At 41.6% G+C, this 26,432-nt stretch overlaps 1 protein-coding gene across 1 annotated transcript; it reads left to right on the forward strand.

Moving 5' to 3' along the window:
• The first annotated feature begins 19,671 nt into the window (after window positions 1–19,671).
• LOC122805941 (vomeronasal type-2 receptor 26-like) lies at window positions 19,672–20,949 on the forward strand. The gene is made up of 2 exons (XM_044076186.1): window positions 19,672–19,720; window positions 20,048–20,949. Exons 1-2 carry the CDS (start codon window positions 19,672–19,674, stop codon window positions 20,947–20,949), a joined length of 951 nt encoding a protein of 316 aa, XP_043932121.1.
• Window positions 20,950–26,432: the final 5,483 nt, after the last annotated feature.

The raw sequence follows: 26,432 nt of genomic DNA on the forward strand, positions 1-26,432 counted from the left end.
TTAGTGATACTGTTGCCTAACATACTTACCTTATACACATGCCTTAATTTGGAGTGGAATGGGTATCCTCAATCTAGCTCTGCCTCTGCAAGAAGGCTGCCACAGCTCCCAAAGTTACATTTACAGCTTGTTGTCCTCCATAATTATCGAACTCTCTGCCTATGCCTTTTGCCTGCAGCATCAGCTGCAGCCTGTAGCACACACATCTGTATGTAAAAGTAGCTGCTACAGATGTACCCTCTGCAATGACATAGTATCTTGACCCCAGTAATGTCTAGCACAACATATTAGAAAGGGCTTCTAATCTACATGAAGGCATTATGTCTTGTTCAGTGGTTGCATGTAAGTGGCTGATTATACTGCACATCAGCTGTGTTGGCTACAATTAGCATTTCAGAACCATAGATTGGTTAAGAGCCAATCACCTCATAATGTGAACCATGTTAAAAAGGCAAACAGCTAGCTAGGAGAACCAGTCTGTATGAGACTTTCTTCACACAGTAAATGTGTTGCCAAAAACTTTATATATCTGCACATATCAACAAAGGATTATTGTACTCCATTAGGTATGTAACCTTTTTGACCACAACATGATGCATATGTGCAAATATACTTAGGGGGAATGAGGATTACAGCAATAAGCCTTTCTGAGAACTGTAGTGATGACATGTTATTGATCTCCAAATTTGTTGCACCTACAGAGGACGTACACTACATCAAGAGTTGAATGTTTTTAGTCAATGTGGCATACTAGTCTTATCGGAATGTCCCTTTATAGTGGTTGCAATAGCACATTGCAATTTATTTGGCACTGTTGTTTTAACATATTATCAAGGGGGTTGCCCCTAGGGGACACAGTACAGTGGACTCTTGTGTTGGGTGTGTGATCATGCAGCAGTATCTGTCATGGCACAAACAGGAATAGCTGACTATGGGTAGTATCTTAGTTGTATCCACACTCTTGGTATGTTTTCACATTGTGGAATATGTGCGATCAAGCTGTGGATACTGCCAGCCACTCTGTTCTTGCTGTATCTCTACATAGTGTACTCCCCTGTATGTGATCCTGACATGTGTTCCCATGTTGTTGTCTTTCAGGAAACATGTATGCAAGATGCTGTGCCTCATTTATGGATGCTGAGCACGATATAATCCTGGAAGGCCTCCATCAACACCATGAACTCCTACTGTCCAAGGGTATGCAAAACAGGGGACAGTGGGCAGAATTTTGGGTTGACCTTGTTCATGATGTTAATGCCATAGGTCACCAGAGCAGGACATATAAGTAGGTTCAACACTGTGTTACAGATATGATAAATGCTGCATGCAGAAGAGCAGCACATGTGGCCAGGGATCATGGTGTCACCTGTAGAGAGCCTGCAGCAAAACAATCACTCTCAGCAACTGAGAAATTCCTCATGAACCTAGGAAAACATGACAGCTCCCAGACATCCATCACATAATATATCGTGGATGTGGGTGCCACAGTTTCCATGCCAGAGGAAGATCCAGGTATGTTTAGTGTGATAAGCATTGGAATAGTGTAGGATTCAGTGTGTCAGTGTGTACATAATTTTATGTGGGTGTCAGGTGTTTGTTTTAACTGCAGTTTGAATCTCATGCCCATATTTTGACCAACATAACAATTAACAAAGTAGCTACTGTAAATGTGAGATATATGGACATATTACTTTGTTATAGAGCACCTCGTGGTGGTGTTTACATTACATCTCCCTCAACTTTTCACAGGTCTGTCAGGAATTGGACAAGGCTGTGGTCCTGCTCCTGGTAAGCACTACACTGCTTTATTACAGATGTAGATTTACTGCAATGTATTCCCTAAAGTGTCATCCTAGGCCTGCTAGCTGGATTGCTGTACTGTTTGCATGATTGCCAACTGCACAGATATTTTCAGACTGCACACACTTTAGAGTCATAGCTATACCTTGTAGGTCTACCCACACTGATAGATGTGACAGTATTGTTAGGACATTACAGATTGCCATATGTGTCAACTATGCAGAGTCTTCACAAATATCAACATTGTACCTCATTAATGCTGATGAGATTGCTGTGTAAAGATCTTTTATTTACAAGTAACTACAGTTGTTTGTGGGAAAATAATGTCCTCATGTCATACTATATTAGGTTGGGGGTTAAACAGGTCTGTAATAGTGACAGCAGTGTATACAGCTTTACAGATATTCCAACATAGTACTGCAAAGCATAATAGTGCAGGCATTAATGTACTGCTTTTCCCTTTGTTTTATCACAGGTGACCGGGGTGTTGGTGTTTGTCCCCTACACAACCTGATGTCAGTGTCTCTTCAGATTCTGATGATGATAGTGGTCAAATTGAGGCACAGGTGGGGGTTTCAGAGGCTGAATCTGTCCCAGAGGTTTACATTCCTCTTTTGTCCTCATTATCACAGTGCACAGTCAGTATGCCTACACATACCTAGTCCCCGGAGGCCACAGATATTGAACAGTCAGAGGGTGGGGACATTGAACAGGAAGGTGTGGCAACTATGGCTCCAGTGAGTGTCGACACTGGCCATAACTAGAGAGCTAGCAAGGTTTTACACAAGTGGATTGATAGGGGGTCTCATAGGAGACCTGCTGTCCTTCCACCACCTGTTGCAGGTGTCTCATCATGGGTCACTCAGCATACGTTTTGGGCATCATGGAGATACAGGCACATTCCGAAAGGAACTCCAGATGAATGCTAAGGGTTATGGATGCAACACAGTCTGACATCAGTGACTACCTCCACCACATTGCTGATACCCTGGATTGGTTCACTGATGCAGTGTAAAGACATTGGTCTGAGACAGATCACAGAATATTTGTCTTGGAATGCACATTGTCTTTGATGGAACATCTGGATGGAGTTGAGTGTCGGACTCGTGGACTTAGGTCGTGCATGGCCGTGCACAGTCACACTCCTGTAGTGGCTGTACATCCAATGCTCCAGAGGGGAATGTGCTATCCACACCAAGACATGGTAGCCCATAGACTCATGGTCCTGGGTGTTCCCATGGAGGACACAGTCCCAGCAGACAGCAGTTTCCCTCAGGTACTAGTACTGCTTCTGACCTTGGGTATGGAGGTTCCAGTGGAACTCCTGGGAGGAGCCAATTCCCATATTTGGGGGTGAAGATGATGAACTGTCAGCTCTACCATGCAGTGCTCAAAGCTGTCCAACATGCACACATGTAGGGCTAGCCCTGAGCGTGACTGTGTTCGTGCAAACACTCACATACCACTGTCAAAATCAGGTCACCTACAGACACACTAGGCACATTTCCATGGCCCATCTTGCCTGCTTCCTTCCCTGACTCACACATATGCTTTCAACCTATTGGGTCAGCCTAGGCCTCCTGCACCCCCACACAACACTCTGTGCAAGTGATGATACCTGTGCCTCATCCCTGTCATCCTCGTCATCGATGCAGGGAAATTAAGCTACATATCTGATGCACAGAGTGACTATATAAATTAATATGTAATTGTGTAATGCAGTGTTGCTTTACTATGCCACTTGTACTGGTCAATGACAGATACTGTATGCTGACATTTGTAATGACTAAGCCACATTAATTTGTGTACCTTACATTGTATGATGTTGTGATGGCTGTATACTTACACAATGAAAGGTGCATCACAGACCTGCTATGGTTCAGTTTCAGGTGTCTGTAGGGGACACCTATGGATACACAGTGGCAATAAACCCATAGATGTCACAGCACAGGATGGAATATCAGCACAGAATAAGTATGTCTTCAGCAAGGAACTGCACCATAGGTACATGGTACCATAGGTTCATATGTGTATAACAGGCTAACAAGGACAATGGCATCATTCAGCCTACTCATGCATCTCTAGTCTATGAAAAGTTCTGATACCCTTGATAAGTGTCAACAGGGTTTCAGGAGCTAACACATCTACAAGCTGTGGTGATGGAGATGACCCATCTACAAATTTCCTGTGTCCATGACAGGCATTTGTCCTACACCAGATATGATTGTCTTGTTCTGCATTTCAGTGTGTAACTTGCACATGATATACATTACAGCAAATGTGTGCTTCACATGCATGAGGTGCCTGTTACATATAAGGTGTAGTGTCTGTGTTACATACTTGTCTCTCCAGCATGTACTATTTATACCACAGTGACTGTGTAGGTGTGTAGAACAGGTAATACATGTGTTAGTCGTGTCTTGGATAAGCAGGAGGTACACAGTGGGATCTGACACCTCCCTGTATAGCAGCCATACATATCCCCTCCAAAGCATGTAGGAGACAGACTACACATATACAATCATGACACGGTCTGCATAGGACATGTTGTCTACAATATGTATTGGTTTACCATGGAATCTGTGTGGCTGCTACAGTTGTAAGATATGCCTGTGTGGTGACATAGCAAAGGTTCCATTGCACTCAATGACAGGTGTGATGAGTGCCAAATACAATAGAACAATGACAGTCTGGGATTTACATGCCATACCTTTCTGTATAGATTGCAAAAAATTGAATGGATTCCCATCTTACCAACCAGTGACAATCAAAGGATACATTACTCTCTGTGTCCATAAGTCCATGAGTAATGGCTCAACTGTGTGTGGTGTGCAGGCACTACTATATTTTCCAGGTGTGGATGACTTTCAAAAGGATAGTATTGTGCAGTCCTTGGCATTTACGATTTGTCAGTGGCTCTGACAACAATTGAATGTGTGCCTCAGGCCATCCTGGATAACTGTTGGTTCTCTGTGGGAGTCAGTAACAGCTCATAATAAGCAATCACCTGCTAATGTAGTCAGTCAGAGGTCACTGACAGTGGCCACGACTGCAGAGAAGGGAATGGCTAAAAGGGGTATTCCATTAATGATGCCTGAGGGAAGTCCACTGGTGACTGGCATCATTGTAGCATAGAACTACCCATTGCTATCTTCCCAGATTATGACTATCAGACACTTGGCTATCCACCAGATGACATACCACTCTGTAAATGACCTACACAGTTTTCAGCAAGACCTGCTGGCCTAATATTGTCAAACGCATTGTCAGGCCATGGTAGACAGAGAGAGTCATATATTCCACTCATCCATTGCATAGTGTAACACTCAATGAGGTCTACTGGTTAGGGTAGGTAGGCATGATCTGCCCTTGAGCAAAACAAACTGTGTATGGTTCAGTGTCAGTATATTTACAACATTGTTACTGATCATATCCATGCTGACTCCTTTCATGGCTTTGCATATCAGATGACTGAGAGAGATGCGGACACTGCTTGGGATTGCATGCTAGTTGTCCTCTGTGCAAATAAATATTGCAGTTACTTCCATCATGTTCCAAGGAAAAGAGTCAATCAAGGTGTCTGTACAGAGCACAGACAAATAATGGAGGGAAGGGTAATATGTATACCCTGTGAAGGTAAGGCAGGAGATTTTACACAGGTATTCTGCAGTTGGACACTACTCAAGTGGTGTGTACTGAAAAGACACAATTACCTTGTGAAGAATGTGGAAATCAGAGAAGTCCCCTGAATTGCTGGTGCCTGGTTACCACTAATGCTGGTCTCACCACAACCACTCACTCATGGGATACCATGCTCCGATACTTTTTCTGTCATCACACACAAAACATTACTATGAAGCTCATGATGAGAAGCAGGACACAGCCTGTTTGCTCATCCACATATTTGTCCCACAGCATGAAAGGCTCTGTAGCTTCACATACCCTTCTCTAGTTAAATTTCTTGATTAGCTACCTGAGCAATCAGTTAGCTTTTGCATGTATTATGGCTTCTGTACCAGGGTTGCTGGTATGTCACTAGGGAACTGACCAGGTAGTAATTAGGAGCACAGCTGCAGTGTCACAATATAATGTGCAATGTTCAGTGACACAGATGTCCAAGCTTGCTAAAACAAGCAGCACAGTGATGCTGATCCATGTTTGGTGACAAATTTACAGCAAGTCATGCATCCTGCCCTTCAACAGATTAATGGTGGATATCTGTATGACATGGTTCTGAACCCTACTGCAGATGACTGACCACCTTTGGCCAAAGTGTGTCCACCTGCCACATGCCCTAGGTATGTCATATTGTACAGTTATGTACCCAGAATGCATCTGTGTTCCCACATCATGTCACACAACAACCAATTTGCTGTGTGGTTGCTTGACAGGCATTGTATGCTTTCAAGGCCAATGCAATGTCAGCAAAGGTGAAAAAGTCCATTGTGCATGCACAGACATCCACATCTTCACTGCAAGGTGTGCCTATAAACACTGTGTTTCAGTTTGTCAACCCCAAGGTTGTAGCAGCATGACCCTAACTTTGCTGGACATTCACAGTGTCACATTTGTAGGTATGGTATTGAGACCAAAGCCTAATAACAGGATTTCGGTCAATCCAAGGTCCACATGGCTGGCAAGGTATTCTATGGCACACCATCAGGTGCTGTATTACCTTAGGGGACCTACATAAAAGTGACATGTCACCATCTGTCATGACATTGCCTAATGATGGCATGATGTGACATACACACAAGTATGACTGCATTGCTAATGGCACTATCAATCACTGCTGATGAGATGTGGAAAGTGTCCCCACCCCTCTACTCTTATGCCACACAAACACAATGTGTGACAGATGTGACTGTATTTCAAACCTTGATTCCATGGTATCTCACATAGCAGTCAGTACATATGGCAATGAGCATTTTGCTATCATGCTATCACCTCCTGCTCAACCCTCACCTACATCACACACACCTGCATGTGTGCAGCTCCTTAAAAGGCACATCCCAAGTGACAGACACCTTAAAAAAATCATACCTCTGGAGAGCACAGTACAAATAATAGTTCATGCACCACTGTCTCAGTGGTCAAGCACCTGAGTCAAAACACAAAATCAAACCTATTATTCATAGGCAATTACATCGTGAAGCACACTGATGTCCATATCACCAGGCTACATATAGGAAAGGTCAAAGTTAGCTGTCTGTGGGTTGGCATGATATGCCATGCCACACTTTGCTGCAACTCAAGGAATATCAGGTAACATAATGTTTCTGCAGGTGTGTACAACTAGGGAAAATACATCACCGGGCTGTATGCAGACACATAACTGAGCTTAGATATCCTGTGTTTATCGTGGGTATGCCCATATCTTTCAGCTGCATTTCACCCTCACCTAGGATGATGGCTCAATACACACAAAAAATGATGGATGTCAATAATTGCCTTAATGTGTGGGTGTCATTGCAAGGGTATCCACTACATGTCTGCTTGGGATGACTTGCTCAACAGACATCAAAGCTTTGCCAGAGATGGCCTTCATCTCTCACCCCTGTAATGTTGAGTACTGGCCAAGGCTGCTGACACCCCCACATTGCATCTTATAGAGACTGTCTGGAGGAAAAACTTTTCAATGAGAATGCCATCTTCATATAACATCATGGTAATGCTGCTACATTCTTGGAATGGCAACACTAAATCCCACTCTGTGGAAGGTGTCCCCACCTTGGAATATGCAGACATTTGTGCAGTCAAAGACACCTGGTTCAAGGCTGTGGACAGCACCACAGCCATACTAGACTACACATCCTTTCACATGTTCAGTACTCAAAGTGACAGTATGCAAAGTAATGCAGGTGGTGTATACATATTCATTAAGGATAGCTACACATCCAGATTTGGTGAAGCACTGTGATTTCCATGAGACATGCAGGTGCTATTCACTGCTGGAAGGGCACCTAATCAAGCTATTGCCAGCTGGAGGAGCAGTTCCAAGAATCCATACACCCACTGTGCTTATTTGAATGCACTTGTGTCTATCAAGACATATCAGTAGACCATGGTTGGGGTGACATTAAGTAACCACCAACTGTGTTGCTTAGTCATGCTAAAGCTCACTTGCCCAAAGGTTAGTCCATGTCCTTAACTACAATGATCTGGACAAGTGGCATGACATCACCATAAGGGGAGCTAATGTAGTGCATCATGTATTTACCAATATGGGTGATCACTGCAGCCCACCACTGTGAGGTTCTCCCTGGTGAGATCTGACCACAGATCAGTCTCATTAAAACTAAATATCAGACCTATCCCCCCTTGCAGAAAATACAGAAATATACTTCAACAAAGCAATTTCTTACCTCCTATGGGATAGTTTACATAGCTTGACTGCAACTCTCATTTCAAATGGGACAGGCAAGTATGCAGAGCACTATATCCATGCTTTATGTAAGCAGCAGTACAACTGCATAGACTCAGCTGTACCTGACAGGAGGAAAATGAGCTCCTCATGCACAGCAAACCTGCCCGGTGGACAAGTGCCATTAGCAGGCTGTGCAGTTGGGGTGAGGGTGCCCCCCTAAAATGGAGTCACAACCTCCTCAGCTAAAACAAGCACATAGTGTTGTTGTTATGTTGTGGAGTCACAGTATGTGACAGAATTAGCCTCCCCCCACAAAGCAGAACCACAATGCACAGTGTTGTTACATGTGTAACCTCAGAGGAAAGGCCCACATTGTCAGTGAACTTGTACTTGATGATACCACATATAACGGGTCAGTACTCATAGTTAACCTGTTGTCCCACAGGTTCTGCATCAACTTCACTCCCCTATCCCACCTCATATGCAACATGACATTCCTACAACCTGCCCCACACCTTTTATATCTACTGAGCAGGTCATAACTGGCCTCCCTATGGGGGATACACAGCATCTATTGGTCATTCTAACATCCTAAGTAACGTCCTATATGGTATCTAACAAGGATTACTAACATCAATTGAAACTCGGCAATCATACTGTTACCACTGACTGCATCCCAGATGAGTAGACAATGGCAACTGTTATCCCCTTGCACAGAGGTGGTACATCCACCACCCACCGGAACTATAGACCTATTTGCCTGAGTAGCCATATATCTATGCCTGTGGGGCAAATTATCATGGAGCTGATCAGCAAACATAAATGTAATCTACAAACAGTTCACTGTACACAGTTTGGAATTTCTGACAAGGACATCATGGCTGTTAAACCTGGTGGACAAGTCCGAGGCAGTCACCAAGGACCTGGGTGAGGGGACATCAGGCATACAACCCCCTGGACTTATAACCAAACAAAGGTTGCACAGTTACAGTCCACACAAAATGCTGAACCCAAAATGAAAAGACTGTATGAAGTACAGGTCAAACAGGTTTCTACACCTTCCTTTAATATACAAATAAATGACTGGGATTAAAGGGCTTAATCTGTTCATTTATTTGTATATAAAAAGAAGGTGTGGGAACCTGTCTAAACTCCCTGGACTTAGCCAAGCTGTGTAACTTTATCCCCACTCAGGCATCATTGACAAAAGCACCTATTTAGGCATCCAAGGTAACATCATTATAGGGGTCACTAAGTGGTTCACTTATGGAACACATTCTCAAAATAGGGGAATCCACCTCCAATAGCTGATCTATAAGCAGCAGTGTTCAACAGGGCTCAGTCCTGGGTCCTTTACGGTTTGGAATCCATTTAACCACAATAAAAGCAAAAACTGAATGTCTGTGACTAACAACTTTGACTGATGCCTGCAAACTGTGAGCGGTCATAGAATCTGTCAGTTATGTCAATATCCTACAAGAGGGTATTGATGAGCAAATGCTTGTTGACATACTAATGGCCATAAACTCCATGAAAATTATATGTAGTATTATTTCCATTGATAACACATATGTTCCAGGTAAGTAGAACATCAGTAGCAACATGTGATGTACATACTCAGGGATGATAGACCTGGGCACACAGACCTGGCCACACAGGTTTACACCTAATATACCCAAGATCACCATGTCTCCCCAGTGGTAAGATGGGAAACATATGTCATAACTGAGGACATAGTCACCTGAAATTGACATACTCATAACCTCCATGTACTCTTCCCTCAGCATGCCAATATTTGAGTGTAATGGCCATTTGGTAATGTACCTTTCCAAGCACTACTGGTAACTGCACATAACACAAAGGTCCCTTCACAAGGGAACTTCACATCTTCAGTATCTGTTCAATGGGGATCAACTGAAATCACTGTCAATGTAGCCTGTGGCATACGGACTACTCAGAGGTGATATCTGCCTTGCATACAGGGCAACGTTTGACCCTGCTTGATTGGAAATGCTGCATATCTGTAGGTGGCAAAGTATTCAGATTACTCACTGTATGGACATTAACCTGATATGGAACATTAGTAATACATGCTGGTGGGAGAGATCTGTCTAGCAGACTTTAACACACCTTTGCCTAATGGCAAACAGAGCACCTCAGTGGATCTTGTCAGATGTCATATGTATGATTGGCTGAGTGACCATCATTTCACCACAGGGCTTCTGCCTGTGTCCTCATGGACAGGGGCAATATATGCTGATCATGTAAATAAGGGTAAAAACTTGGCTAGGATTGTGAGAGCTGTAGGGCCATTAGGCAACTAAAGTTCAAGGATCTTATGATTCCATAAGCTGATGTAAAATGCTCTAACAGCTACACACACAACCCTGGCTACATTGAGGATAGCACCACATCCAATTATTGTTTACAGGACATGGCACAGTGCACACAGCCCAAGTTGGCTGTATGCAGATTAGAACACTTACCTATCTAATTGAACACACTACAGATCACAGTATGTGACAGACACGCTATGCCTCAGGTCTGCTATTACTATCTCTTTAGGACATCTTATGCTTGATAACATCAGCAGGTCTAGCTGTGGTTAGGCATTTGGAGGCCCACATCACCTGCTACAACCCAAATACTGCAAAACGCTACCTCTTTCTAAGGTACCGAGGTGATCATATGTATGCCGTATGGAGATACACACACCTAGTGGCCTGGATTAAGATTAGAACCTCTACCTATCTAGTCTTACACACTATAGATCATAATACCTATCACACAAGCCACAGCTTAAGTCTGACATTACACTGGCAGTTGGTAGTCTTAAGATAGATGACATTAGCAGGCCTTGCAGAAGAAGGCAATTTGGAAGCCTTCAGCAACTTACAGGGTCCAAATGTGCAGAACCATTGCAGTTTGATAGTCAATAAGGAAATCTCAGTTGTTTTGCAGGGGGATAAACACACACCACATGCACACACTGAATGGCCTGGAATGAGATTAAAACTCCTACCTGTATAGTCTTATACAGTACAGATCACAGTACTTATTGTATGAGCCACAGCTTAAATCTGACATTGCAATAGTAGCTGATTGTCTTAAGGTAGATGACATCAGCAGGCCTTGTAGAAGAGGGTAGTTTGGAAGCTGGCAGCAACTTACAGGGTCGAAATGTGCAGAACCATTGCAGTTTGGCAGTCAATGAGAGATTCTCAGTTGTTTTGCAAGGGGATACACATACACATACACACACACACACACACACACACACACACACACACACACACACACACACACACACAGTGGCAGAGAGTGAGATTAGAACCCCTTCCTATCTATTCTTACACACTACAGATCACAGTACTTATCACATGCACCATGGCTGATGTCTGTTTTATACATTACTGCAGGCAAAGTGCTTGTGGATTACATAAACTAGGCTTGTGTTGAACATCCTCTGTGGCCTGCAAAGTTATATTGCTTCATACTGTTATCTGCATCTAGTAGCCTAGCAGTCAAATAATTATCTATCCTAGCTATGTGCCTACAGTTACCAGTTTGGCTATATGTGACTTTTTGCATTTGGCTGGGGAAGCCTGTGGGCAGGAACAATGTGCCCTGTCCATGGGTGTGTAGACAGCATTATACATTACACCACCTGCTCACCTGATACCGTATGTGTGGTGAGTGGTGACATCCAGCAGGCACAGGGGTCTGTAGGTAATTGTATTATGTACTGCTGAGCCCTTACTTTGGATAATTTGAGCAACATTATCAATGTGTCATAATGCAGCTTTACTCACCATTATCAGAGTATGTAGGACAATACAGACATCCATAGACATATTTATGTATATAACAGGGATATGTGTATATATGTGTGTGTGTGTGTGTGTGTGTGTGTGTGTGTGTGTGTGTGTGTGTGTGTGTGTGTGTGTGTGTGTGTGTGTGTGTGTGTGTGCGTGTGTGATTTTATATATATATATATATATATATATATATATATATATATATATATATTATGTAGATATATAGGGAGAGACTGAGTTGTATGCTTTTATATATCAACCTATCTATCTATCTCTATATATAGGTATATATCTTTTTGTATATACATAGAGATAGAGATACTATCTATGGGAGAGAGAGAGATAGTGACAGACAGATATGTATACATATATGCATGCATATATAGACATATCTATACATAACAGGTCATTTTGAGCAAGGAGCAACAGAATTGTGCTCTATGTGTATGAACATGCCCAGTCGGATTGCCAGTACTTATAAACTGACTCCAGCCCACACCTACCTGTACTCCAGTCTAGGATTTTGTATGTCACAGACAATGACATCTGTCCCTGTTTCTGCAGTACTGCACTTCACTCAAATTGTTCACAGCAATCTTCAGCCATCTGATATAATTAATATCTGACAGAGGTTAATAATGTTACACCACACACAGACTGATAGTCTGTAGCGAAATCAACATAATAATACCTCACATCTAAAAGATGTGGATACTTCCATATTACAACCATTAACACCATCACACATGCTAACTTCCCTAGTCCACTGAGTCACACAAGCTGCCTACCAGAAAGGAGTCATTCATCACAGAATCAGTAGCATATATAGGTATGTTGTTATTCCTGCATTAAGTGAGATATATAGTGTATAATCAATTTCTATGTTACTGCCCTGAGATTGACTGGACTGCTGATATACCATTGATGAGTTACTGTTAAAGCAGTTATATGGGAATACTGCTGTGTTGGGGGTGGGGGTACAGCACTGCATGTTCTGCTGGGATACACAGTAGTCTGAATATCATGTAACCCCACTGTGTAACATCTCCCTTGACTGATGTAGTAAATATTCCATGCATGAGGCTTAGTGAATATTACAGGGCACATGATAGTGGATTGGATATCTGTAGTCCCATGTGGATGTTACTTCTGTCCAAATAGCCCACTATATTTACTTGCATAAATGTAGCAGATCCATACATACACTATCATATCATAATAATCCTTAACAAGCACTGTGTAGATTAGAGACTTACCCTGCAAATGGAGTAGTTGACAGAACTGTAGTTCAGGGCTGACTCTGTCTGATACAAGCAGTACACAGCCAATACATGGATAGGTATAGATTGTGTGGGTTGGCTGGCATTAATTTTAATATATGTATGTGAGCAGAAGTAAGGTGTCAGTCCCTAGGTCTCTAGGTTGTTAGTGAATACGGTACGTGTTCTAGCTTGGCCAAAGCCAGGGTGTACTGAGCATGCCTACGTCTGCCTACAGGGATATCAGCAGGGGTTCCTCCTCCGAGTCCTACTGTGACTGTGGCTGTAATGACCTAGGCAGTATTGGGGGGCTGTGTATCCCTTCCCTTTGTTGATCCTGCTGCAGTTGTTTTCACAGAATCAGATTGTGTAGCATAGCATATACTGTGAACATATGTGTCCATGTGGCTGGACAATACTGCAGGGCTCCACAGGATATGTATAGGCACTGGAACCATGACTACAGAAGCCCAAACAAACACTATAAGATGTTTCTAGTTTGTGATTGTGCCTTATTATGGAGTTATTCCATGGGTGTGTGTACATTTCTGATGGGTGTCATCATCTACGGTTCCAGGACAGAGCCAGCATCCCCCAGTAAATGGCCATGTGGGATGCTCCCCCTAGCAAACATCTGGTACAGCTGTGATGCATGCCAGATATGAAAGTCATGATAACTGCCAGGGCTGCCAGCACACAAATTCAGGATAATCCCCTGGGCATTGCACATGACCTAGCAGTTGATGGAGTGGTATCCCTTGCAGTTGATGCAGATTCTACCCTCCTCACTGGGTGGTGCCTTGATGTGTACATGAGTGCTGTTTATGGCACCCAGTAGGTAGTGTGCTACATGGTAGAGGTGTTACATATTGCTGGCCCTCACCTCAATGGTGAGGGGAAAAAATATGTGCTCACTGGCATGTGGTAGCTTATCATCCAGGAACTGGTGCAGTATCCTGGATGCAGATGCCTGTGAGATCCCCATCATGTCCCCAGTTGGTCTTTGGAAAGTATCTGTAACCTAAGGGCTACACATACCTTTGTTTTCACTGGGATAGGTTCCCCTCTGTTGGCTCTGAGTCTGAGTTGAGGGTGGCAGAGCTCAGTGAGTTCTTGTAGTATGTCCCTGTCCACCCTGTAGCGCTCTACAGTCTCCAGCTCATGTGGCTCCTGGAAGGTTACCCTGGGCCTAAATACTTTTCTTCTTCTCTGCTTAGGCCTATTGTTAGCAGCACCAGCAGCAGTGACTTCATCACCTATCACATACATATGTAGCAGATGTGCAGCAGCCCATAGCATTATCTCAGTTAAAATTCTCAAGTATGTACTCCAGTGGTCCAGAGTACTGGGAGAAAATCAGATTGTAGGGTGAATGCATACTTTATACAGCACTGCTGTAGGTCCAGAATATGTGATTGGATAACTATGGTGCATTCCACCTGCCTACAATATAATTAACATAATTTAATGGCCCTATTTCAGTGCACAATGTCATGCAGCATAGCTTACACAAAGGTGAAAATGAATAATTGAATACATCCAGTTTTCAAAACACACTCAGCCAGGCAGCGTGCCATGCAAACACATGCACCAAAGCTTAAAAGAGCCTAGAAGTGAGAGGACGCACTCCTCTGATGTCAGGCACATCCTGTGTAAACAACAACATGGCCTAAGAGCCTACACAAAGGGGATATGCGGGCACAATTACTCCATTCTTCTATTCAATAAAACCACATCATTTGCATACATATCCATGCTGACAGCCTGGAAACTACACGCTTCATAGTCTTATCACCTTAGCAACAGCAGCGATGCTCCATTGTAAGGACCCCATGCAAGGTCCTATAATACATTTCTGCCACGTAGTATAAAAGTCTTTTTTCTCCTACTTTTTAAAAAAAATTTCTATTAAGCATGTTTGTGCACTGCTGCGCACAGCACAAGCATGCTGAGATTATTAAAACAAATTATTAATTTCACTTATTTCTTTAATCATTCTGACATTCAGAATAATAGTTTTGTTCATATGTGTATGTGGTGTGACATTTTCAGGAGATTTATGTCCACATTTCTACAGTTTTGCACCCCCTTTTGTCTGTCTAGACTCCTGTACATGGAATTTTTCCGCGTACACTATGGACACTTGCATGGGGTCTGAACAGATGCCTCTCTGCTTGTTGAATCATTCTACCTGCTTATGAGGTGATTTGCATGCCACAACATTTTCCTTGTTTGCGCGTGCATGCAAGCTGCTCAGCAGTGCTTACTGAATCTTAATATGTTCGTATCTATGTAAGCATCGCAATGCGATAGCCTACATGGAAAAAAAAGCATGTAGGCTTTATTGAATTCCCCCCAATGAGAATTATCTTGTGCTGTTAGTTGACCCAAATAAAGCAGTTGATCTTACAAATATCATATTTAAGAACATTTAAGAAAATACTGTTTCCAAATCATTTGTTCAATATGATGTAAATGATATACTCCATGGAATCTTTTATTTCCATAAATGTGAAAAATTCAACAGATGTATTCATTCAAATGACATAAGAGAAAAATGTCAAGTGAACCTTCTGTTATAATTTTAGATCTACTGCAATGTTTAAATCCTAATACACCCTATAAAATGTATGTATCACTATATTCTCCTATTCCTCATCATATATATTAATTTTGGCACGTTAGTTTATTTCCTACTGATTTAATAATATTCTCAAATATTTATTAAACAGTTGAGGTTTTCTTTATCCTGGAGGGAACATTTCAGAAGTCTATAGATTACTAAATTATTGATTGTCAGCATATTAAATTATTGATAGTTAGCACTTTTTCTTTTTATTCAAACATATTATAAGTACAAAAATATTATTAGAATCCAGACTATGATTACTTAAAAGATAGGATACAACTGATTCACTGTTGGTTTAATCCATACATTCCAAAATCTATCATACAATGTTTTCTCGAAGAAAGTGCATTTGTGGAAATGTTTTTCATTTTTGATAAAAGAAAGACCAAATATAAGTAAGATGTTATAACTCTCTAAATGTCTTCCTATCAAATGAATTAACTCTATTAGATTTTAAAACGATAAAGACTGTAAAATTTTATTGAAAAAAGTTGTAGATAGGTAGCACCCCATGAATTACTAAAGAGAATATTTTGCTTAGATATATTAAAGGTTTAGATTGACTTACCAGAACTATGTTCATTAAAATAGGTTTATCCAATATAAAACTGAGTTATGTTTTAGCCTCCTGTCATTAACAAACTACTCATTTGTCCTTTTACTGTGACATATCCTACAGATGACATTATCAGACAAAACCAATTTACAAAAACTGTCAAAACACTCAAGCTCAAAATGTTACTAGAAATAAAGGATGGACTTTTGTACAATTCATAAGAAATGGCCAGGTTATTTTCATTATTATTGAATTTTCACAATAAAATTTCACAGGGACAGAATAATAGATTTATCAACACAAAACAGGCATTTATCTGATAAGAAAGGTATTGTGTTAGTCATGATGAGTATGTGGATAAATACACAATAAATCACTATTTTCTTATTACAGTAATTATATTAGACCAAATACAAAGCAGAAAAAATAACAGCTAATATGAAGCAAACTTGTGGTCAAATTGGAATGGGAAAAACAAATATGCCTACATTTAACATATACACTATACAATGGCAATATTGCTGAATAGTACATAATTGAGGTCACCCATTCACCATATTATTCTAAATAATATTTCATATAGAACAGTTTGCGATAACCAGGAGGTATGCAGATTTAGTTCAGCTCCTAACCCTTATTGCTGTCATAACTGTGGAGCTATAGCAACAGTGTACCGTGGTGGCGGTGGTATTGCCTACATTTCAAAATTAGTTTCAAACAATCACACACATACACACACACACACACACACACACACACACACACACACACACACACACACATACACACATACACACACATCTACTCACCTTTTATGAAAACATAACTTTCACAAAATAGCAAGTTATTTTATTAGGTCTTTTGAATTTGTCTAAAGAAAAATCTTCAGTATTGCTAAAATGACTTTTAGCAGTTAATTCTAAGTTAGTGAAATCAGCCTGTACTACCATTTCCTTCTGAGGAACAGTGGAAAGGTCTACTGTCTACATCAACTACTGAAATATTAGCAACCTTTTATCTGCCTGAGAAATACTGGCTTGTGTCATATCCGAATTGGGTAAGGCAGGTGGTAAGGAGGACCATTTTGCGAATGTTGTTTTCCCTCAATACTTATTTTTCTGTAACAAGAAAAACAAAATAATAAAAACACATTCATTTCTAGTATTCTGTATTTTTGTGTTGATTGAAATAAAACAATATTTTAAAATGATTTGAAATAAATGTGTTACCAAGTCCTAGAGAAATTCATCAACACCTAGTTACGGACTGGGCAGTTTGCATTTATGAACATTATTTTATAGAATTCTACATATAAATGTTTTCTCTGAGTCATACTATAGCAATAACCCACACCTGGGTGTGGGTAATGCGGGATTTAACCACGGTTGGCGTGGTTTGGTCCCGAGGGCAAAGCCCGAGGGACCAAACAAAGACAACCGTGGTTAAATCCCGCATTACCTACACCCAGAAGTGGGTTATTGCTATTATACAATGCCATTATTTAAGAAAAGAAATAATTACTTTTCTTAAATAATGGCATTGTATAATGCCTCTTTGCTGCCCTTCCGCAGCTGTCTGGTATTCCGTGGCAGTTCTGATGTACTGCGCATGCCTACGCAGTACATCAGAGCTGTGGGCAAAAGCAACGGAGAACGCAAGATCTCTGTTGCTTTTTACTTTTCGCTATGTTAAATGGGTTTAACATAGCGAGACAGCTTTAAAATAAGCAACGGAGATCTCCATTACTTATTTTAAAGCTGTCTCGCTATGTTAAACCCATTTAACATAGCGAGACAGGTTTAAAAAAAAAAGCAACGGAGATCGCAAGATCTCCGTTGCTTTTTACACACTGTGTCAATATGTTAAAGGAGTTTAACATAGCAAGACAGCTTTAAAAAAAGCAACAGAGATTTGCGTTGCTTTTTTTAAACCTGTGTCGCTATGTTAAACTCTTTTAACATAGCAAGACAGCGTTTTATACTAATGGAAAAAGTCCGGGCGACTGGACCTTTTTCCGTTAGTATATTGAGGGATTTACAACAGGCACGCTGGTTGGGCTGGCCAACCAGCGTGCACGTTTTAGAGGAAGAATTGTATAATGTGATATAACATGCTGTCATATTTGTCAGCACTCTATCACGTGAACATGACTATAAAATATTGGATGACAAACATCTTTATTTATTTATTTATTTAAATTTGTTGACCGGGAGTGTCCGACTGGACGTAGGTCCATTTTCAGCGGAGGCCCGGGGAGAAAAGCTCCACAGTTAAAATAAACAGACAGTATTTACATTGGATTACATAGTGATTAACAATTTACATAGCAATTACTTACAACATATTTACAGATAAAGAACATAGTACATCAGTAGACAACTAGAATCTTTATCTGTGAAGTGCATACCAGACATTAACAAATGTTACAAGAAGAAGAAGTTTGTGCTGTATAATAAGTACTGGCTTATGAGCATCTGAGCTTGCTATAATCAAGGTAGTTAGTGGAGTGGAAAGAAAGGTAGTGGTTGGATGGGGTGGATGATATTAGAGTGGGAGTTGCAAGGGCATAGCCAGCATGTTTTTAGTTGCGCTTTTAGTAAAGTTTTGAAGTGGGTGCATAATGGTATGGAGGTAATTGTGGGTGGGTGTGAGTTCCATAATTTGGCTATGGCGCAAGAGAATAGTGCTTCACTAGCAGAGTTATTGGCTTTAGTGATCTGCAAGTGATTTTTGCTGCTGGATCTTAGTGGTCTGGTGGTGCGATAGGGTTGGAGTAGATTCTGGAGGGATGGGACATTTAGTGGATGGCTTACTAGTTTGTGGGCGAGTGAGAGTTGATACCACTGAAGGAGGTGAGGGAGTTCAAGCCAGCCCAGTTCAGCAAGTGAGAGACAGTGGTGACTACAGTAGGATGCCCCTGTGGCGAATTTTGCAATTTTGTTGTAGCAGGTCTCTAGCTTGTTTAGATCACATTGCCTTAAGTTGGTATATATTGGAGTGGCATAAAGTAGGGTGGAGATAAGCTGGGAATTTGCTATTGAAATCTTTGCTGCTTTGGTGAGAAATTGTTTATTTCTGTATAACGCTCCTAGTTTTTTGTGGAATTTTTTTATAGTCATGGATATGTGAATGTCAAATTTGAGTTTATTGTCTATTTCCACTCCTAGCAATTTGGTGTGTTCAGTTGGGTATATAGTGGTGTTGTCTTTTGCCGTGATGTTAAAGTGAGAGTTGTTTTGAGCATGTTTGGTGGGTTGGAAGATGATGTAGATCTTGATCTTGATGTAGAACGTCAGAATAAATCAAATCAGTTCAGATCAGATTATAGATTAAGCCTTACTTCAAATACATTACTGAAAAATAACGTATAATAAAACATTACAACATAGTCCAAAATCTATGCACTAAAACATTGCAGTAACCATAAAATCTATGACAAAAATATATGCATGACAGGTAACAGTATCTTATTACAAAATAAATATGTTGGTAATATAATGAGGCACAAATCACAGATCCTGTTCACTAGACATCTGACTATAATAGTGCATAACATGAAAACCGTGTAAATTGTAGATGCAAACCAGTTACTATTCTTGTTCTTCTTTTTCCTTTTAGATGCCACTGACTGTACAAAATGCTCAGGAGACTCATGGTCTGATGATCGAAGAAGGGTCTGCATTCCGAAGCTGGTAGAGTACCTGTCAAACAGTGATCCATTGGGTGCAGTCCTGGCTGCTGTTACCATTTCTATGTCCATCATTCCTGCCCTTGCACTTTGGATTTTCATTGCATATAGGGACACACCGATTGTAAAAGCAAACAACTGCAATCTCAGCTACTGTTTGCTAGTAGCTCTCAGTCTTTGCTTTCTCTGTGCATTAATATTTATTGGAAAACCAAGCAATGCAACCTGTTTTGTCAGACAATCTGCATTTGGAATTGTATTTTCTGTTTGTATTTCTATTATTTTAGCAAAAACTATCACAGTTGCTATCGCATTTGGTGCAGCAACCCCAGGAAGTTTCCAGCAGAAGTGGGTGGGATCCAATACACCAAGTTTCATAGGACTTTTCTGTTCTTTTATACAGATATGTATTTGCTCTGTTTGGCTTGGATATTCAGCACCTTTTGCGGAGGAAAACTTGAACACGTATAAGGACAAAATAATCATAGAATGCAATGAAGGATCTAAAATACTGTTTTACTGCATGCTTGGATATCTTGGTCTCCTAGCAATTATAAGTTTCATAGTGGCCTTTTCAGTAAGGAAATTGCCAGATAGATACAACGAGGCAAAGTTTATCACATTTAGTATGTTAATTTTTGTTAGTGTTTGGCTGTCATTTATTCCAGCATACCTAAATACTAAAGGAAAATACGTGGTCGCTGTGGAGATATTTGCAATTTTGTCCTCAGGGTTTGGGCTTCTAGGTTGTATTTTCTTTCCAAAGTGCATTGTAATTCTGCTGAGACCTGATCTGAATACAAAAGGAAGTGTTACACAAAAATCATATTAAATATACTTTGCAAAGGTAAGACCTCCTGTTTTAAACATTCTAACTTTCCTGATTTCATTATTAACATATATAATCAAGTATATAAGTCTACTAAAACCTCATCTGCTAACATTCCTTGATATATGGTTTAGGATACTTGCATATTAATTTAGTGGGGTATTCTTGTTGTATTGTATGGCCATACACTGTCCCTGGTACTAAATGCAACATTAAGAGTGGTCTTAACAGAATGTGCATTGCAGCCTCAGGCACACACATAACATATGAGCTAAGAAAAGAGATGATTAAGGGCATAAGGGACTAGTTTAATCCATAAAAAAATCCATAACTCCATAATTGCTACTTGTTCTTTAAAGTGTTCAATTACATCTTTTCTGCTGCATTTATTACTGCATTTTTAGCATGTTTAAATTTTAAGTGTTATTCTAAGCCTCTTAGTTTCGGTTTAAGCACTTGGGCTATAGGCCTACCCCTTAGCTCTCCCTGGCCTCTCTTCCTCAGATTCTGACAAATATGGAAGGACAGTTTGCCATGCTTTTTTCCTGCCAGCCTGGTAGATATGGGCATCCTGAGGCAGTGTAGCAATTGACTCATTTACATGGACAATCATCGACTACTGCCACCTAGGAACACAATTTTTGAGAGATGCAATTGCATAAAGAAGCTAGAGTCTATGCTCTCTCCCTTGCAAGCCACTACATCTGGCACTGAGAAGGTTGTCAACATAATCACTACACCTCAAACACCATACAAAACAACACAACACACACCCACATATGCGGAGGTCCTTAATAAAAACAAACCCAAACAAAGTAGACCTCAGAGGCAGAAACACATGAGAACTCTACAACCCTCCACACCACATACCAGGCATAGTAAACACACTAGTGTTTTGCAACCACTAAGCCCTAACCATAAACCCAGCATATTAGTCATAGGAGACTCCATTGTGAGACACACAGATGTGTCTCTCACCAGGCTGGATAAGTAGAAAGTCATGGTTAATTGTTTGTCAGGTGCCAGAATCCACCATATCACACACTCACTCAAGTCTCTCAACAGCAGGTACTGTTAATGACGCTGTCATTGTCCATGTTTGTGTGAACGACTTCAGGCGTACCACCCTGGACTATATGAAGAGAGACATGATTGAGCTCACTGAATATGTGTACCAGGCAGGTGTGTCCCTAGCCTTAAGCAGCATTCTACCATCACCCAGAATGATGCTTCAATGCATACAGAAAATGATTGTCTTTAACAATTGGCATAGTTTCTGGTGTCATTCCAGGGGGAACCAGCCTGGGAAGATATGATCGACAGATCACGATGCTTTGCTAGAGATGGCCTGCATCTGTCTCACTTGGGCTTCAGGCTTCTGGCAAAGGCCCATAGCCTCCCCATAGTGCCTTTTTTATGAAAAGTCATGAGGTCAACACTACCACATAAAAATTTCAACAAAACGCAAATTAAAGGTCATGCTGCTAAATGCTAGGAGTCTAAACATGAAACTGCACTCATTGCAAGCATTCTTAACCTTGGAAGATGCTGACATTTGTGCAGTCACAGAAGCCTAGTTCAAAGCTATGGAGAGCACCCCAGCCTTACCTGGTTACTCATCCTATCACACATTTAGACCCCAAACTGCGGGCAGCTAAAGCCAAAGGAAGTAGAGTTTCAATATATATTAAAGACACACAACTCCAGGCTGGTCAAACAATTTGATGGACAGGAGACACTCCCGGTGCAGTTAACCATTGACAACACCCTTATTCAAATTATAGCTAGCTACAGGCCCCCAAATTTGACTCAAGATGCCCACTCCACCTATCTGATCCTCTTCAAATCTATCAAGATTCAACCCTTTACCCTGATCCTGGGTGACTTTATTTACCCAACCATAGACTGGAAAAACTATGCATGGCAAAACACAAATGTTCAGAGATTCCTCAATTTTATCAATGCAAATGCCTTGGAACAGCTAGTTGATACCTCCACAAGAGGTGATAATATCTTGGACTTTGTATTAAACAGCATGAGTAATCACTGCAGCACCCCTGCAGTATCATCCTCCCTGGTAAGATCCGACCATAACGCAGTCACTTTCAAAGTCACCCTCTCCCCTAACCCCCACTCTAGCTAGGGTGAAAGAAAAAACTTCTCCAAAGGTGATTGCAACCTCCTGAGGGATGGTATAAATAGCTTCATAGCCCCTCCCCCACTGTAAGAACTGGCACCAATGTCCAACTCTTCACCAAAGTACTATACAAGCATTTATATAACTGCATTGAATCAGGAATACCCAACAAGACAAAATCATCCTCCTCAAGGAAGAGTAAAGCTGTCTGGTGAACATCTGCAATAAATAAACTATATAACGAAAGGAAACAGATTACTGTCCAGGACCAAGAAGGAGCAGGTGCCCAATTGGAAACAATCTCTCCTTACCCTGAACAAGCAAATAAGAGCACTAGTGAAATCCTCTAAAGCCAACTTCAAGTCCAAATTGGCCACATCTACTAGAGACAATCATAAGACCTTCTTCACATATGTCCGAAATCTCAAAGAAGCACCCAGATCTGCTCAGAACTGGTTGTCAAGGACACTACATACACAAATGCAGTAGATATAGACAATCTACTGGCTGACAGATACAGCAAAAACCTCTGTCCCCCCATCAGTAAATCAGGACATCCCTAGTACCTGCCCCCCACCCCTTATCTCTAGGGAACATGTCATCACTGCCCTCTCAAAGGCAAAAAATACATCCTCCATGGGACCTGATAACATCCCTGGCTGCATCCTATATGAACTCAGGCATGAACTTGAAGCACTATTAGGCACCCTATTCAACCAAAGCCTGAGTATTGGCTTTGTCCCAGCTGAGTGGAGGACAGCCACTGTCATCCCTTTACACAAAGGTGGAGCGTCCACCGATCATGGAAATTATAGACCCATCAGCCAAACTAGTTTAATCTGCAAGGCCATGGAATAGCTTATCATGGACGTCATTAACAGGGACATTGGCAACCTCCAAACACTTGACCCCACACAGTTTGGCTTTGTCAAGGAGAGGTCATGTCTCTTAAATCTGGTTGACTTTTTTGAGACAGTCACCAAAGCCATGGATGAAGGCAAGATGGCACACACCACCTACCTTGTCCTGGCCAAAGCCTTTGACACTATTCCTCATCAAGCATAGTAGATAAACTATCTCAACTAGGCATCAATCCATATATTACCAGATGGGTAGCAAACTGGCTCACTGATAGAACCCACCTAATCAAAATAGGGGAAGCCATCTCAAGCAGTTGACCCATAATGAGCGGTGTACCCCAGGGTCTGTCTTGGGGCCTTTGTTATTCAGGATATACCACTCTGAGGTCCAGGCCAAATCCAGTGGACTATGGCTGACTAAGTTTGCAGATGACTGTACGCTGGGCACAGTCATCATTTCCCCAAGTGATGTGGACATCCTCCAAGAGGGTCTCACGCAGACAAATGACTGGTGTCAGAAACATGGCCTCAAGCTGAATGCCAAAAAATGCATCATCATTCACTTTAGGGAGAATGACATTTCCACATATTATCACATTAATAACAATGTCTTAAGTGCACAATCAGTAGTGAGGGATTTGGGCACCAAGGTTGATAGCAACCTGCCTTTTGACCACCATGTTGCTTCTGCTGTACGGAAAGCTTTCTACATGCTCCAGCTCATAAGTAAGGGTATCTCATCCAGGGACAGAGAGGTCATAACATCCCTATTTCCTTCCCTTATAAGGCCAATTATTGAGTACAATGCCCCTTTCGGCATGTACCTCGCAAAGCACATGCAGCAGCAGGAAAGACCACAGAGGTTCCTCACCAGGAGAATCCAGGTCCTCAAACACCTACCCTACACAGATAGGCTACAAGCCCTTTCCCTCTACTCAGTTTCATACAGACTCCTCAGGGGTGACCTCTGTTTGACATATAAAGCAATGTCAGACCCTGCCTTGATGGGACTGCTGCATATCCGCAAGTCAAGCTCCACTCGAGCAGTTCATACGAGCGACCTCAACCTGGTCTGTGATACTAATAGGACTTGTTGGCAGGACAGACTTGTGTCCCAGAGCAGAGACTCCCCATCTGTGGAATAGACTACCTCTCCACATCAAGCAGAGTACCTCATTATCCCTTTTAAGCACAATCTGGATAACTGGATGGGAAACAGAATATACACACCTGGGATTCCACCTGTGTCCCTGCTGGACAGGGGCTTTGGGTGCTGACTTGTCTAAGCATGGTCTTAACTCTTGGCTAGGCTTATAAGGGGCTCAGAGCCAATAGCCTAGTAACCTCCTATGATCCTAAGATATCTGGGCACGCTTATTGAAATTATTGTGGAATGAAGTCCATATATAATAGCAATTCATGGGGGTAAACAAGGAATGTTGAATAAGAGATGGGGTATTTGTGGAAGAAAGCTGTGTACAAGATATTTGAATCAAGAAAAAGAAACATTTGCATTAGCAGATTATTCATCTAAAACTGTTTTGTGTGAAAAAAATAGATATGATTCCTGAAAACCATACCCCTTTTACCTCATTCCAATTACACATATAGACAAATGCTTCAAGAGAGGTGAAATATGATATGTTTGTGTGGAGCAACTTCCTTCCATGGCAGTTGTAATCTACTCACAAAGAGGGAGGGAGGGAGGTAAGCTACAGATATTGTTCCATATTTTCAGCAGCATGGTAATAGTTCACACTGCACCCTCCAGCATTGTCCTTGTAAAAGACTGCAAATGATCTTAGTCTTTATTTTACACTACTCTGGGCATCACATTCCTCACAATGTATGCTTGGACTTTTTGATATACACCTGGCGGAATGTAATAACTGCAGATGAACTGCATGACGTGTAACCTCAATTTAGGAGCTGTACACTTATATAGGCTTCTTCTTCTTCTTCCGGCTTTTTCCCGGTTAGGGGTCGCCACAGCGGATCGCCTTGTCCGCACATTGAATGGCAGTGGAGTTTTACGGTGTCGAGTTGCCAGCCCGGCGCCCAACCTTCCACAAAAGGCACACTCACACGCACACCTAGGGCCAATTTAGAGTGTCCAATCCACCTGCAGCATGTCTTTGGGATGTGGGAGGAAACCGGAGCACCCGGAGGAAACCCACGCAACCACAGGGAGGACATGCAGACTCCGCACAGAAGGCACCCCAGCCAAGGATCAAACCGGAGAACCTCTTGCTGTGAGGCGGCAATGCTAACCACTGCACCACCGTGGCCGCCCCATGTACACTTATATAGGCTATGTTTGCTTATCTTGTGTAGCCCCAGTGTGTTCCTGGATAACAAACAGCTGTTTTACTCCTTACATAGTTCAGAAATGTGCTTGAGTCATTCATCCTGGGTTTATGAGTCCCAGATGTCAAACAAGAACAATCAGTTCATTTACTGATTGAATGACTTTGTTCATGTTGGTTGTC

Source organism: Protopterus annectens, chromosome 7.part0 (genome assembly GCF_019279795.1).
Source record: "Protopterus annectens isolate FY-2018-M chromosome 7.part0, PAN1.0, whole genome shotgun sequence".
Lineage (NCBI taxonomy): Eukaryota > Metazoa > Chordata > Ceratodontiformes > Protopteridae > Protopterus > Protopterus annectens.